Source organism: Enhydra lutris, unplaced genomic scaffold (genome assembly GCF_002288905.1).
Source record: "Enhydra lutris kenyoni isolate GAN:26980312 unplaced genomic scaffold, ASM228890v2 scaffoldscaffold66, whole genome shotgun sequence".
In the NCBI taxonomy this organism is placed as follows: Eukaryota; Metazoa; Chordata; class Mammalia; order Carnivora; family Mustelidae; genus Enhydra; species Enhydra lutris.
Window position 1 is genome coordinate 15,315,857 of NW_019154150.1, and position 14,771 is coordinate 15,330,627.

General features: G+C 47.7%; 1 protein-coding gene across 1 annotated transcript in view; it reads left to right on the forward strand.

Moving 5' to 3' along the window:
* Positions 1–10,720: 10,720 nt before the first annotated feature.
* LOC111159054 (kelch like family member 40) overlaps positions 10,721–14,771 on the forward strand; it is a 6,906-nt gene continuing 2,855 nt past the window's right edge. Inside the window, exons 1-4 of the mRNA XM_022521433.1 lie at positions 10,721–11,938; positions 13,217–13,377; positions 13,863–13,970; positions 14,153–14,338. Coding sequence (XP_022377141.1) covers positions 10,778–11,938; positions 13,217–13,377; positions 13,863–13,970; positions 14,153–14,338 — 1,616 coding nt within the window. The 5' untranslated portion in view covers positions 10,721–10,777. The remainder of the gene's footprint in view (positions 11,939–13,216; positions 13,378–13,862; positions 13,971–14,152; positions 14,339–14,771) is intronic.

Consider the following 14,771-nt stretch of genomic DNA (forward strand, 5'->3'; position numbering starts at 1 on the left):
GTGAGCGCAGGACTCAGGGAGCCCTGTTGGTTCAGGAAACTTATCTGAATTACGCCTTTAACCGTCTGTCTCTGTTTTTCTCTGTTCTTCAGCTCCTGTCATTTAGATATTGGACCCCCTGGGCAGCTTCTCTCATTCTCTTACCCAGTATCATGGTCTTCATCTTTTTTCTTCTACTTTCTGGGAGATTTCCTCAAATGCGTTTTCCAAGCCTTCTGATGAGCACTACATTTCTGCCATTATAGTTTTCAATTTCCAAAAGTTCTTTGTTTCTCTGGGAGTTCCTTTTTTTTTTTTTTTTTTAAGATTTTATTTATTTATTTGACAGAGAGAGAGAGAACACAAGCAGGCAGAGAGGCAGAAGCAGGCTCCCCACGGAGCAGAGAGCCCAATGCGGGGCTCGATTCCAGGACCCTGGGATCATGACCTGAGGTGAAGGCAGAGGCTTAACCCACTGAGCCACCCAGGCACCCCAGGAAGTTCCTTTTTTACAGCATGTTTCCCTTTATTATGTAAGGATCTTTCTGATATTATTACTAGCAATTTGTGACTTTTTTCTGCTTCCAACTATTTTTTATCTTTGTTGCCTCTAATTTCCTTTCCTTTCACTTGTTTTTTATGAGACTTTTTTAGAATGAGATTTTCCTTAAATGTTGGGTGATCTTTGATCACTTTCCTCATGGAAATTTTTAGTAATAGGGGTACCTGTGTGGCTCAATCAGTTAAGCGTCTGCCTTCAGCTCAGGTCATGAACCCAGGGTGCTGGAATCGAGCCTCATGTCAGATTCTCTGCTCAGTGGGCTGTCTGCTTCTCTTCCCTCTGCCCCTCCCCCCAACTCATGCTGTCTCTCTCTTTCACTCTCTCTATCGTAAATAAATGAGTAAAATCTTTTTTTAAAAGATTTTATTTATTTATTTGACAGACAGAGAGCCCAAGTAGGCAGAGAGGCAGGAGAGAGAGAGAGAGAGGGAAACAGGCTCCCTGCTGAGCAGAGAGCCCAATGCGGGGGCTCTATCCCAGGACCGTGACATCATGACCTGACCTGAAGTCAGAGGCTTAACCCACTAAGCCAACCAGGTGCCCAAAATCTTCTTTTAAAAAAGAAGTTTTTATTGCAATTAGAGTCATACACAGCCATAAGAAATGATACAGAGAAACCTCTTTTTAAAAATTTTTTAAAATTATTTTTAAATTTTTTTTATTTTTTATTAACATTATCACAGCACTCACCATAGCACATACCTTCCCCAGTGTCCATAACCCAACTACCCTCTCCCTACCCCCCTCCCCCAGGCAACCCTCAGTTTGTTTTGTGAGATTAAGAGTCTCTTATGGTTTGTCTCCCTCCCAATCCCATCTTGTTTCATTTCAGAGAAATCTCTTATACGTTGTACCTAGTTTCCCCCAATGATAACGTTTTGCACAACTAGTACAATACCACAACCAAGACATCGACAGTCACATTCCACCAATCTTATCCAGATTTCCCATTTTACTTGTTCTCACTGGTGTGTGTATTCACTTCTTAGAATTTTATCACACATGTATATTCACATATACACCACCACCATGGTGACAGAACATTCCAGAACCATGGGCTTCTATCTCTTGCCCTTTTTGCCCTCTTATAACTATACACAACCCCCTCTCTGTCCCTAAGCACTGGCAACCACTGATGTGGTGGTTGTCATTTAAAAATTTTTATCGTTTCAAAATGTTATATTAATGTGTATGGTATCTTTTGGGATTGACTTTTTTCACTCAGCCTAATTGCCTGGAGATTGACCCAAGTGACTGTGTATATCAATAGCTCATTCTTTTGTATGGCTGAGTAGTATTCTACAGTCAGTATGTCCTACATTGATCTGCTGAAGGAGAACAAGGCTGCTTCTCATATTTTGCTATTACTCATAAAGCTGCTATGAGTATTCCCGCATAGGTTTTGTATGAACGTAAGTGTTACTTTCTCGGGGATAAATGCCGCAGAGGACAATTGCTGGGTTATGTAAATAGTTGCTTGTTTAGTTTTATCAGAAACCGCCAAAGTATTTTTTTGTGAGGCTGTACCACTTTGCACCCCCACTAGCAATGTGTGAGGGATACAGTTTCTCTTCATTTTCACCAGCATTTGGGTGTTGTCACGATTTTTTATTTTAGATGCTCTGACAGATGTGCAGTGACATGGTGGTTTTAATTTGGATTTCCCCGGTGAGTAATGATATCGGACATCTTTTCAGAGATGGTTTGCCATCTGTACATCATCTTGGATGAAATATCAGTTTGGATCTTCTGCCTATTTTCCAGCTGCATTGTTGGTTTTCTTTTTTACTGTTGAGTTTTGAGATCTGCTTGTGCGTCTAGATATTGCAAATACTTTCTCCCAGTCCACAGCGTGTCTCTCCAGCCTCTTCCCATGGGCTTTTGCAGATCATAAGTTTTGTATTTTGATGAGGTCTGACTTATCAAATTCTCCTTTTATGGATCATCCTTTTGGTATTGGGTCTAAGAACTCTTTCTCTAGCCAAATGCCAAAGCTACTCTCCAGTCGTTGGTCCCCCCTCTCAAAGTTTAGGTTTTATTCACATTTTTAATTTTTTAAAAAGATTTTATTTATTGATCTGACAGAGGGAGAGCGAGCATGCAAGTAGGGTGAGCAGCGGGGGGAGAGGGAGAAGCAGACATGCCGCTGAGCAATGAGCCCAATATAGGACTCGATCCCAGGACCCCAAAATCATGACCCGAGCTGAAGATAGATGCTTAACCAACTGAGCCACCCAGACACCCCTTGTTTCACACTTTTTAAAAAAGATTCTCACTTACTTTATTCTTTAGGAGCCAACTCTAGTCGTGGGACCAACAGTGCTATAGTTTTCTTTTTTAATTGTGGTAAAATACACATAACATAAAAGTCACCATCTTAACCCTTTTTAAGTGTACAGTCAGTGGCAGCAAGTACATTCACACTGTTGTATAACCAACCACCCACAGAACTCTTTTCATCTCGTAAAACTGAAACTCTGTACCCATGAAACCCGAACTCCCTACGCTCCCCCAGGCCACCACCAAGCCCTCACAACCACCATTTTACTTTCTGCCTCCATGATTTTGACTATGCTAGATACCTCACATTCGTGGAATCATACAGTATTTGTCTTTTTCTGACTGTCTTATTTCACTTACTATAATGTCCTCAAGGTTCACCCATGTTGTGGCATGTGTCAGAATGTCCTTCCCTTTTAAGGCTGAGTAATGTTCCATTGTGTATAAACTATATTTTATTTTTCCATTCATCCATGTGGACATGTGGGCTGCTTCCATCTTTTGGTTGTTGGGAATCATGCTGCAATTCACATGGGTATACCTGTTTTTAAGACCTTCGGGTCTATAACCAGAAGTGGATTGCTAGAGCATATTGTAATTGTATTTTTAATTTTTTGATGAACCACCATGCTGTTTTTCATAGTGTCAGTGTCTGTACCATTTTACATTCCCACTAACAGTACAGAGAGTTCCAATTTCTGCACACCTCCACCAACACCTGTTTGTTAGTTTAGTTTGTTTGTTTTTAAATAGTAGCCATTCTAATGGGTGAGATGGTGTCTTGTGGTGATAAGTGGTGTTGAACAGCTGTTCATGTGCTCGTGGGCCTTTTGCACACCTTTTCGGGAAAAGGTTGAGGCAAGTCCTTTGCCCATTTTTAAAAAGATTTTATTTTTAAGTAATCTCTACACCCAACATGGGGCTTGAACTCACAACCCTGAGAACAAGAGTCACACACTCTACCAACTGAGCCAGCCAGGCACCCCTATTTGCCCATTTTTAAAATCAGGTTGTCTGTTTCATTGTCATTGTTGACTCTTGGGCCTTCTTATATTTTTTGGGTATTAAAACTGTATATGATTTACAAATATATTCTACTATCCCATGGTTGCCTTTTCTGTCAATTGTGTTCTTCCATGTACAGAATTGTTAAATCTTTATATAGTTCAATCTGGTTTTTTTCTTTTTCGCCTATGCTTTTGGTGTTGTATCCAAGAAATTGTCAGATCTGATGTCATGAAGTTTCACCCATATTTTCTTCTAAAAGCTTTCTAGTTTTTGCTCTTACATTTTGTGTTTATCTTTGGTTCTAAGACAAGGGTCCAACTTCATTCTTTTGGGTATGGATATCTGATTCTCTGAACACCAGTTGTTGAAAAGAATATTTCTTTTCCTCATTGAATGGTTTTGGTACTTTTGCCACCAATCATTTGACCATATATGTGAGAGTTTATTTCTGGGCCCTCTGTGCTGTTCCACTGGTCTCTATGTCTGTCTTTATGCCAGGACCACACAGTTTTGATTACTTTAGGTTTATAGTTAAGTTTTGAAAAAAAAAATGTGTGAGACCTCCAACTTTGTTATTCTTTTTCAAGGTTGTTTAAGATGTTTTACATTTTAAGCCCGTGATCCATTTTGAGTTAATTTTTGTATAAAGTGTAAGATTAAGATTGAAAAAAATTTTTTCCACTTATGGATGTCTAATTGCTCCAGAACCATTGGTTGAAAAGTCTCTTTCCTCCATTGACTTGCTTTTGACCTTTGTCAAACATCAGTTGAACATTACCTGGATCTATTTCTGGGTCCTCTATTATGTTCCATTGATCTATGTGTCTGGTGCTCTGCCAATACCACACAATCCTGATGACTAGAGCCACATAGGAAGCCTTAATATCAGGTAGAGTGATTCCTCCCACTTCATTCTTCCTTGTCAAGATTGTTTTTACTATTCTAGGTCATGCACTGTTCTATACAAATTTTAGAATAAGCCTGTCTATGTCTATTAAAAATGTTTCCAGGACTTTCATAGGCATTGAATTAAACCTATAGTTCAGTTTGGGGAGAACTGACATCTTTACTGTGTAGAGCCTTGTAATCCATGAACATAGTATGTTTCTCCATTTATTTAGGTCTTCTATGATTTCTTTCATCAGCATTTTGTAATTTTCAGCATGGTTCTTATATGTGGTTTATTAGGAATATTCATAAATATTTCAATATCTTTGGAGTGATTATAAATAGCATTGCTTTAAATTTTGGTTTCTACATGTTCATTGTGAGTAGATGGAAATGCAGTTAATTTTTGTGGGTTGATCTCATATCCTCTGACATTGCTGAGGCCATTTATTAATTCCTAAAGGTCTTTTTTTTTTTTTTTTTTGTAGATTGCCTGGAATTATTTATCTTTCATTCCAGATAGTTTCACCAGATATAGAATTCACCACTGACAGTTCTTTCAGTTCTTGAAGAATGTTGTGCCACTTCTTTTTGGCCTCCACGGTATCTGATAAAAAATCCACCATCACTTGAATTAGGGTTCCCCTATAGGTAATGTGTTTTTTCCTTTCTGATTGCTTCCATGATTTTTTCTTTTGTCTTTAGTGCTTGGAAGTTTAATTATGATGTGTTTTGGCATGGATTTCTTTGGGTTTATCCCTGTTTGGGGTTTGCTCAGGCTATTGAATTTGCAGATTTGTGTCTTTCACCAAATTTTGGAAGTTTTCAGACTTTATTTCTTCAGTTATTCTTCCAGTCCCTCTCTCCTCTCCTCTGGGACTGTAATGATACAAATGGTGGATCTTTGGTTACTGTCTCATGGGTCCAAGATGCCATCCATTGTTTTTGTTTTTTGTTTTTTCACTCCACTCTCTCTCTGTTCTTTGGATTGGGTAAACCCTATTCACCTGTCCTCAAGTGGACTGATTTTATCCTCTGTCATCTTCCCCACCCTAGTGAGGCCATCCAGCAGGTCTTTATTTCTGTTACTGTATTTTTCAGTTCTATTATTTCCATCTGGCTCTTCTATATAACTTCTATTTCTTTACTGAGATTTTCCCCTTTTCCAAATTTATTTCAAGAGCATTGTACTGATTGCTGAACCATTTTTATGATAGTTGCTTTAAAATCCTTGCCAGAAAATGTCAACATCTGATTAATGTCACTGTTGGCATCAGCTGATGCTTTCTGCATTCAAGTAGTGATTTTCCTGGTTATTATTATGATGGGTAATTTTTTTTTTTTTACTGTACCCTGGACATTTTGGCTTTATGTTTAGAAGACTTCGGGTTCTATTTGGTTCTTTTTTTATAACAGGCGGTTGCCCTGTTTAGGTTTGGCATGCAGGTGCTGGCCTACTTTTGTGGGCTGAGGTTCCAACGACAATTTAATTTTCAGAGACTTTGCTGTGTTATTTTCACCTGCTTGGTTTATCTGGTGCTGCTGGGGCTCCCACCTGTTCCTGCTGCTGCTGCCAGAGAGAGCAGAAGGAGTTTCCCCAGGCCAGGTTGCCCAGGGTCCCTTGGCAGGGAGATGGGTCTCAGGCCAGGTATGGAAGGACAGTGCTTTCCCTGGCTGCTTGTTGTTAGTGGGCTTCTGACACACTCCCCTTGCTGGTGATGCTGCATTTGTTTGGTATTGTCATTGGGACTCCTGTTCAATTTGTGAGATAAATAAACCCACCCGGGTCATCCTTTGTTGGGTGTGTGTGAGGGAGACACCTGCTGCTGAGATGTTCCTTCATTTTAGATTCCCAAACCAATTAGTCATCCTTCTTCCACCTTTCTGAGTTACCCTTTAATTGCCTCTTGCGTATCTCCATGGTTTATCATTGTACTTAACAGAGAAGAATGGGGAGAAATGAGTCCCATACTGTGTAGGCCAGAAGTCATCTTTTCAATAATTTTTTTTATTATAGCACCAAAGAGCTCAGTGGCAGTCAGCCTTATAAACTTGGGGGCTTCACTTTACATGGGTCTCACTGTGTCTTTGAGGTCCCTTGATTACTGATATCTTTTTTTTCTTCTAGACTGTCAGAGGTCAGGGAAAGTTCTGGTTTCTACCCTGGGGAAGGACCACTGATGTGCGACTGTCCCAAACATAGAAAGACTTAGGAGATGTGAGGAGATCACCAAGAGTGACAAGTGTCTGCCACATATGGACATATAGCATGGCTACTCCAGCAAATACTCAGCAGCTGAGTCATCGCCCCACAAGCCCACGTCGGGGTGAGGCCTGTTCATGCATTGAGGGCAGCAGATGTTGTTGAATTTCTTGGTGCATTGGCAAGGTGTTCTCTGACCCTGGCGAAACGCGTGTAAATTTTCTCAAGATTTTCCCTTGGCCTTTTTCTTAAATAACCCTTGTGATGTGCTAAGATTCCTAATGAAGGCAGAACATGAGTGGGCAAACTCGCTGAAGCTCAAAATAGTTATCTGTGTGAAAGAAGTCAGAACAGACAGACAGACTCCATGATTCTGCTTATATAAAACTTTAGAAAATGCAAATGGATGACGGTGATGGAAAGTGGAATAGTGACTATCTAGGCTGGAGTTGTTGTGGGGAGAGTTGAGGGAGTGATTAAAGAAGGGCACAAGGACATGTGGCTGATGGATACATTCTTTAACTTGGTTGTGGTGCTGGTTTCATATATATATATATATATATAAAACTATATATATATATAGTTTCATGGGTATGTGTGTGTATATATCAAAACTTACCAAATTGTGGGATAATTGGGTGGCTCAGTCAGTTAAGCATTTGCCTTTGGCTCAGGTCATGACCAGGGGTCCTGGGATCGAGTCCCCCATAATTGGACTCCCTGCTCAGTGGGGAGTCTGCTTCTCCTTCTCCCTCTGTGGGCCTTCCAAACCCCATCATGCTCTATCTCTACCTCATGCTCATGCGCTCTTTTTCTCAAATAAATAAATAAAATCTTTTTTAAAAAACTTATCAAATTGTATACTTTAAGTACATGTAGTTAATTGTATGTCACTTCTGCCTCAACAAAGCTGTTTAAAAAAGAAACATGACAAGACTATTTGCTGGCCATCTAAATTTCAGTTTCTGTAAAAGGGGGTAAATAATATAATTTTGGGTAAGATTAAATGAGTAAAAATGAGGGGCGCCTGGGTGGCTCAACCAGTTAAGCATTTGCCTTTTGCTCAGGTCATGACCTGGGGTCCCGGGATGGAGTCTCCCATTGTTGGACTCCCTGCTCAGTGGGAAGTCTGCTTCTCCCTCCCCCTTTGCCCCTCCCCTTGTTTGTATGCTCTCTCTCTCAAATAAATAATCTTTAAAAAAAATAAATAAGTAAAAATTAAAAGGATGAAGTGAGATGACATTTTCCCTTGAGTCAACCAAAAGCCATGCAGTCATGCTCTGTCCCTCTCTACTGTACTCACATCCAATCCCTGGCTGGCTCTTTGGGTGACTACCAGAGTGGCTGGGGGCAGAGGTGAAACAGGATCAGCCATGAGTTGGTGACTAGATAGTTGCTGAAATGGGGAGGTGGGTACATGTTAAACTGGCATATTATTCTCTTTACTTATGGATATGTTTGCATTTCTCATAACTATAAACAATAAACAGTGGCACTCCATTTCACTGAAGGGAAAAACTGGCCCAAGTGGCCCTACATGATGCCCCCACCCTAATCCCCTGTCCTTTTCTCCTCCTACTCACCTCTTCATTCATTGTTCCAGCCCTACTGGAACCTGCCAGGTACACTCCTGCCTCAGGGCCTTTGCTCAAGCTGTACCCCACCCCCCAACCCAGAATCCTCCTATCCCATGGTTTGAACCTGCTCAAATGGCATCCTCTCAGTGAGTTCATCCTGACTGTTCCACTAAAATTATTACCACTACCACCTGTCCTTTTCCATGACCCCTTCTCTGCTACTTGTCATCAGCAGTTACTATCATCTAACATCCTGTGTAACTACTTGTTGCTGACTCTCCCCATGACTTGGGCTGAATGTAAGTACCATAAAAACAGGAATTCCTGCCTGATGTGTTCACTGTTGAATCCTCAGCACTGAACAGAGTGCACAGCAGGTTCTCGATGAATGAATGAATGAGCTACATATAAATACGCTAGTGGAATGCCTGGGAGGGAGTGAACACTACGGGAGTCATCATAATCTAAAAATATGTCATTGAGTCACCTGATAAACATAAGTTAATTGTTCCGTATATACTTTCTGTCCTGGTCTTTGGGAAATGAAACAACCGCTAATTTTTGTTGTTGTTGTTAATTAGTGGGAAGCAATATGGTAGGGAGGGATTCCCACAAATCTTCGGAGGTGAGCACATCTGCTTTGAATCCTGACGTGGGCTCTTGCCAGCTATGTGACCTGACCAACTTGCTCAGCCCCTTAGAGCCTGATTTCGTCACTGATGGTCCCTGTTGGAAATGGTTTGCAGTCGGGGCTGGGCTGGAAGCCCTGGGGTGAGATTTGACCCCTTCTGAAAGAGGAACAGGACCACCTCCAGAACCTGTCCAGCGGCTGCCTCTCTTAGACCTGTTGGTGGGGTGAGCAAACGATGGTTGAAGGCATTGCTCACAGGGGGACAGGCAGTGACATCTCTGAGATCACAAAAGGGGAGGTGATTCAGACCTGGGCCATCTTTTGGTCTCCTCTCCAATCCCTCCACCCACCAAGCCCGAGGTTATAAACAAGTGACTCAGAGGAATGATGGGAGAATGCCCCATAACAGTTCACACTAGTGTCCTGGGGGCTAAATTTAACCCACAGCTGCAATTTCTGGCACTTTGGGAACAAGTTAATCTTGGTGGCTGCGGCTGATTTTGTGTGTGTGTGTGTGTGTAGTGGGGGAAGGGTGGTAAGTCCAGAGAAGGCTGGGCATCAGTACTGGCTACCCTGGGCCTTTACCCTGACACCTCTTTGGTGGTAGACAGGGTGCAAGGGCCCCAAGGCCAAGGTAGGCTCTGATCAAGCTTATATGGATCAAGAACAGTGAGCATAGACAGCTATCTTGCAATATTAAACTCTTAGAGTGTTACCTTTTGAACAATAGACTCCAGGCTGTCCCTCCCCTAGAATGTTAAAACCCTGGGAATTTAAGTACCTAGAATAGTTGAATCCTAGGAAATTACTTTCTTAGCATGTCTAACACCTTGCAATGTTAAAACCCTGTGACATTGTATTCCCAGGAACACTGAACCTCAGCAGAGCTGAGGCCCTTAGACTCTAATTCATGAAACTCCCCATTGTGTAGAAAGGGAAACTGAGGCTCAACAGAGCAATGTGACCTGTGCAGGCCCTCAGAAAAGTAGTGACCAAGTTTATCCTAAAGCACCTTCTTGCTTTCTTGCACAGTCTAAGGAGGGTCTCAGATTTGGAGTAGGAAGGGGTAAGGTCTTCCCATTTTAAAGGTACGGCAACAAGGTCTCCAATGAGTGAATGCCTTTCCAAGTTCATTGAACAGGAAACCCAAGCACACTATATCCAGGGATGGCTGGGATGAGATATACTCAGGGAGGAACACAGAAGCACCCAGACAGAAAGGCCCAGGAGGCATGAACGAAGGGAGATCCTGGGGGAAGGACACTGATGCTTCTCTCTCCCTGGACTGAGGGGCAGAGCTTGGGTCAACCCCTCCCCTCAGGGGCATTGCCTGACCAAGGAATGTAGTCAAGGCCTTGCTGTGCTCCATTTAGAAATGAGGCAGTGAGGCTCTCATAGGCCCAAATTCCCCACCCCTGTCCCATAAGCGCCCGGAGCTGAGTCAAGGCCACTCTGGGAGGGGTCCTCTGCCCAGCTGTCCCCTCCGTGTCATGTGCAGGAAGCCAGGCAGCTCGCCTTACAGAGCCCTGTCCACCTCTATATATAGCCCCGCGAAGACAGCTGCGTAGACGAAGAGTGACCCAGAAGGGAAGCAGGGGAATAGAAAGAGGAGGCCCCGGCCAGACAGCAGCACCCCCAAGCCACTCACCATGACGCTGGGCTTGGAGCAGGCGGAGGAGCAGCGTCTGTACCAGCAGACGCTCCTGCAGGATGGGCTCAAGGACATGCTGGACCACGGCAAGTTCCTCGACTGTGTGGTGCGGGTGGGTGAGCGCGAATTCCCATGCCACCGCCTGGTGCTGGCTGCCTGCAGCCCCTACTTCCGCGCGCGCTTCCTGGCCGAGCCCGAGCACGCGGGCGAGTTGCGCCTGGAGGAGGTGTCCCCGGACGTGGTGGCGCAGGTGCTGCACTACCTGTACACGTCGGAGATCGCGCTGGACGAGGCGAGCGTGCAGGACTTGTTCGCCGCGGCGCACCGCTTCCAGATCCCGTCCATCTTCACCATCTGCGTGTCCTTCCTACAGAAGCGCCTGTGTCTCGCCAACTGCCTGGCTGTCTTCCGCCTGGGCCTCCTGCTCGACTGCGCACGCCTGGCCGTGGCCGCCCGCGACTTCATCTGCGCGCGCTTCTCGCTGGTGGCGCGCGACGCCGACTTCCTCGGGCTCTCGGCCGACGAGCTCATCGCCATCATTTCCAGTGACGGCCTCAATGTGGAGAAGGAAGAGGCCGTGTTCGAGGCGGTGATGCGGTGGGCGGGCAGCGGCGACGCCAAGGCGCAGGAGGAGCGCCAGCGGTCGCTGCCCACCGTCTTCGAGAGCGTGCGCTGCCGCCTGCTGCCGCGGGCCTTTCTGGAGAGCCGCGTGGAGAAACACCCTCTCGTGCGTGCCCAGCCGGAGCTGCTGCGCAAGGTGCAGATAGTGAAGGACGCACACGAGGGCCGCCTCACCGTGCTGCGCAAGAAGAAGAAGGACAAGGGGAAGGAGGCAGCTGGGGCCAAGGCCGCTGACAAGAGCGCGGGCGAAGCCAAGGCGGAGGACGAGGAGGAGGAGGCGGAACGCATCCTACCTGGGATCCTCAATGACACTCTGCGCTTTGGCATGTTCCTGCAGGACCTCATCTTCATGATCAGTGAGGAGGGGGCTGTGGCCTATGATCCGGCAGCCAACGAGTGTTACTGTGCCTCCCTCTCCACCCAGATCCCCAAGAACCATGTCAGCCTCGTGACCAAGGAGAACCAGGTCTTTGTGGCTGGGGGCCTCTTCTACAACGAGGACAGCCAAGAGGACCCCATGAGTGCTTACTTCTTGCAGGTGCCTGCCCAGCCCTGGGAGGGGCAGCCAGTGCCGGTTCTGGGAACGGGGGTCAGCTTTGGGGCCTGTGAGAGACTTGTGTCTACTTGTTGGGGTGCCACTGTGTCTAAGATGAGATGTAGACCAGAGAGGTTGACTGACAGCCACTTACCTGAAGGTTGAAGACAGTTCTAGTCAACTGACAATTAGTATAACACTGATGTCTCAGTTTCAGGGGCATGTGAGCCCCAGGGAGGTCTAGTATGTTGGAGGCCCTCTCTCTGCACAGGGATTGGGATCAGGCAAAGTGAGGAGGAGGAGCAAGTCAGTGGAAGGGTCTGGGGCAGGACCTTGGCATGAGGCCAGGACTGGAGTATAGGATAAGAGTGTCCTATACACAGGTACCATCCTGCCTAGTCTTCTCACCGTACAGATGAGAAAACTGAGGCCCAGAAAGGACCAGTAGAGTCGGGTGACCAGTCCAAGTCGTAGGGTGCTGCGGGATCTCAGAGGGCAGACGTGGTTTCCTGGTGACTGACCATGTAGTTTTGGGTCTTGCCATTTGGGTGGAATTTGGACACATGAAGGGAAGTTAGGGTGTTTCTGCCTGAGGAATGGTGAGCAAGGGACACGAATTGGAATGAGCCTAGTGAGTGGTGTGCTTGGTGAGGCCTGACCAAGTGTAGAGAAGGTTGAGGGGCAACTAGGCATGGGGGGGGCAGGGAGGGAAGGGGGCAACTCCAGCAGTTTCCAAGGTATTTCGTGGGCATTGTTTATTTTCTCTGGGCCTCAGTTTGTAACTGGGGATATTATTCTTCCTGCTTGATAAGGTTGTGTGAAGGTTATAGATGGTTAGAAAGTGTCCATCGGCACATTGCTCCCTCAGAAAGCTGAGCCACAGATATGGTTGTAAGACTGTGGAGGTGTAACAGGGTGTCAGACTTTTGGGGATGGTTGGTAGAGCTGTACAGTTTTCTGTACAGTGGGGTTGGGTGGAAAACGGAGGGCAGGCAGGCCTCAGTTCCCGAGTTGTACTGGGGAAGGGACATGGCTCTGCGTGGGGGGCCCCATTGGTGCCGTGATGTGGTCTCTGGGCTCCCATCTCCGGGGGCCCTCCGTGGTTCTCATCCTGGGGGGAGGTTAGGGTACTGCCTCCAGGGATGGCCTCCAGGCTGCGCTGGCCTTACCTGGAGACCTGGCCTCGTCTGTGACCCAGGGTGGCGGGGCTGTGCTGTGCTGGGCTGGGCTGGGAGAGTAGGGGGTGTGGGGCCGGTGGCTGACTGGACGCCTGACCCGCAGTTTGACCACCTGGACTCCGAGTGGCTGGGGATGCCGCCGCTGCCCTCGCCGCGCTGCCTCTTCGGCCTGGGAGAGGCTCTCAATTCCATCTACGTGGTCGGCGGCCGAGAGCTCAAGGACGGCGAGCGCAGCCTAGACTCGGTCATGTGCTACGACCGTCTGTGAGCCGGGGCCCGGGGCGGGGTTAGAGGGGCGCGGCTGGAGCCAAAGCCAAAGCCCGCGACTGAGAGCGGGGGCTGGGGGCGGGGTTGAGGGGCCCTGGGGCGGGGCCCGGGGGCGGGGTTGAGAGGACGGCGGGGGCCAAAACCAGAGCCCGGGGCTGCGGGCTGGGGCTGGGGGCGGGGTTGAGGGGCCCTGGGGCGGGGTTGAGGGGCCCGGGGGCGGGGTTGAGGGGCCCAGGGCAGGGTTGAGGGGCACCGCGGCGGCCCGAGCCAGGGCCAGGGCCAGGGCCAGAATCCCGGGCTGCGGGCGGAGGCGGATTTGGGTAGGGCAGAGCGGTGGGCCGCTGTGTGGGAGCGGGGGCCCGAGAGGTGCCGGTAATACATCGGGTGTACCCCGGATATGTGTTGGGTGTGTGGGTGAATGCAGAGGCAGGGACCCAGCGCACTTCTGAACCGGGCGCTCGCCCGACTCCGGTCTCCTCCAGGTCGTTCAAATGGGGCGAATCGGATCCGCTGCCTTACGCCGTGTACGGCCACGCGGTGCTCTCCCATATGGACCTGGTCTACGTCATTGGCGGCAAAGGCAGTGACAGGTGAGGCTCGGGACTGGCGCGAGGGCAGGAGCAGGGTTGTAGGTCAGAGCGGGAGCACAGTCTCCCCAGGCTGTCGGGGATTTGTGCGGGCTGCCTGGGCAAGGCGTCCGGAGCGGATGAACCAGAGGAGCGGCGCTGTGTTCAGGCTTCCTCCCTCTCACTTACTGTCCTCCATCCCCCAGGAAGTGCCTGAAGAAGATGTGTGTCTACGACCCTAAGAAGTTCGAGTGGAAGGAGCTGGCACCCATGCAGACTGCCCGCTCCCTCTTCGGGGCCACCGTCCACGATGGCCGCATTTTTGTAGCCGCTGGGGTCACAGACACGGGGCTGACCAGTTCAGCTGAAGTGTACAGCATTACAGACAACAAGTATGGCTGTTTCCTGCCCCTTTCCCTAGGCAGCCAGGGACCAAGGGCCCCACTGTGACTGCCTGGCTGTGTGACTTTGGACCTGTTGGCTCGCTCTGTGATGGCCCTGGCAGGAACCATGGTTGCTGCCCCTGGACATCAGCACAAAAGTAGCCTCTCTCTCCTGATCAGCCATGAGGGGGGCATCCCCCACAATTTGGGGCCAGGGTTAGGGCCAGCCTGGTCTGCAGGAGACAGTTCCCAGGAGTGTGGGGGGAGATGCCTGGTTCCTTGTTTAGAGAGTCATACTGGGCAGGAGTCTGGTGCTGGGCGGTCAGGGGAAAACTGAGCTGGCAGTCCACCTGGACTTGGCCAGCAAAAGGGATGGTGGGAGAAGGATGCCCCAGGCCAAGGAAAGTTGGTGCCAAGGCAGTTAGGAGGAAAAAGGCAGGCG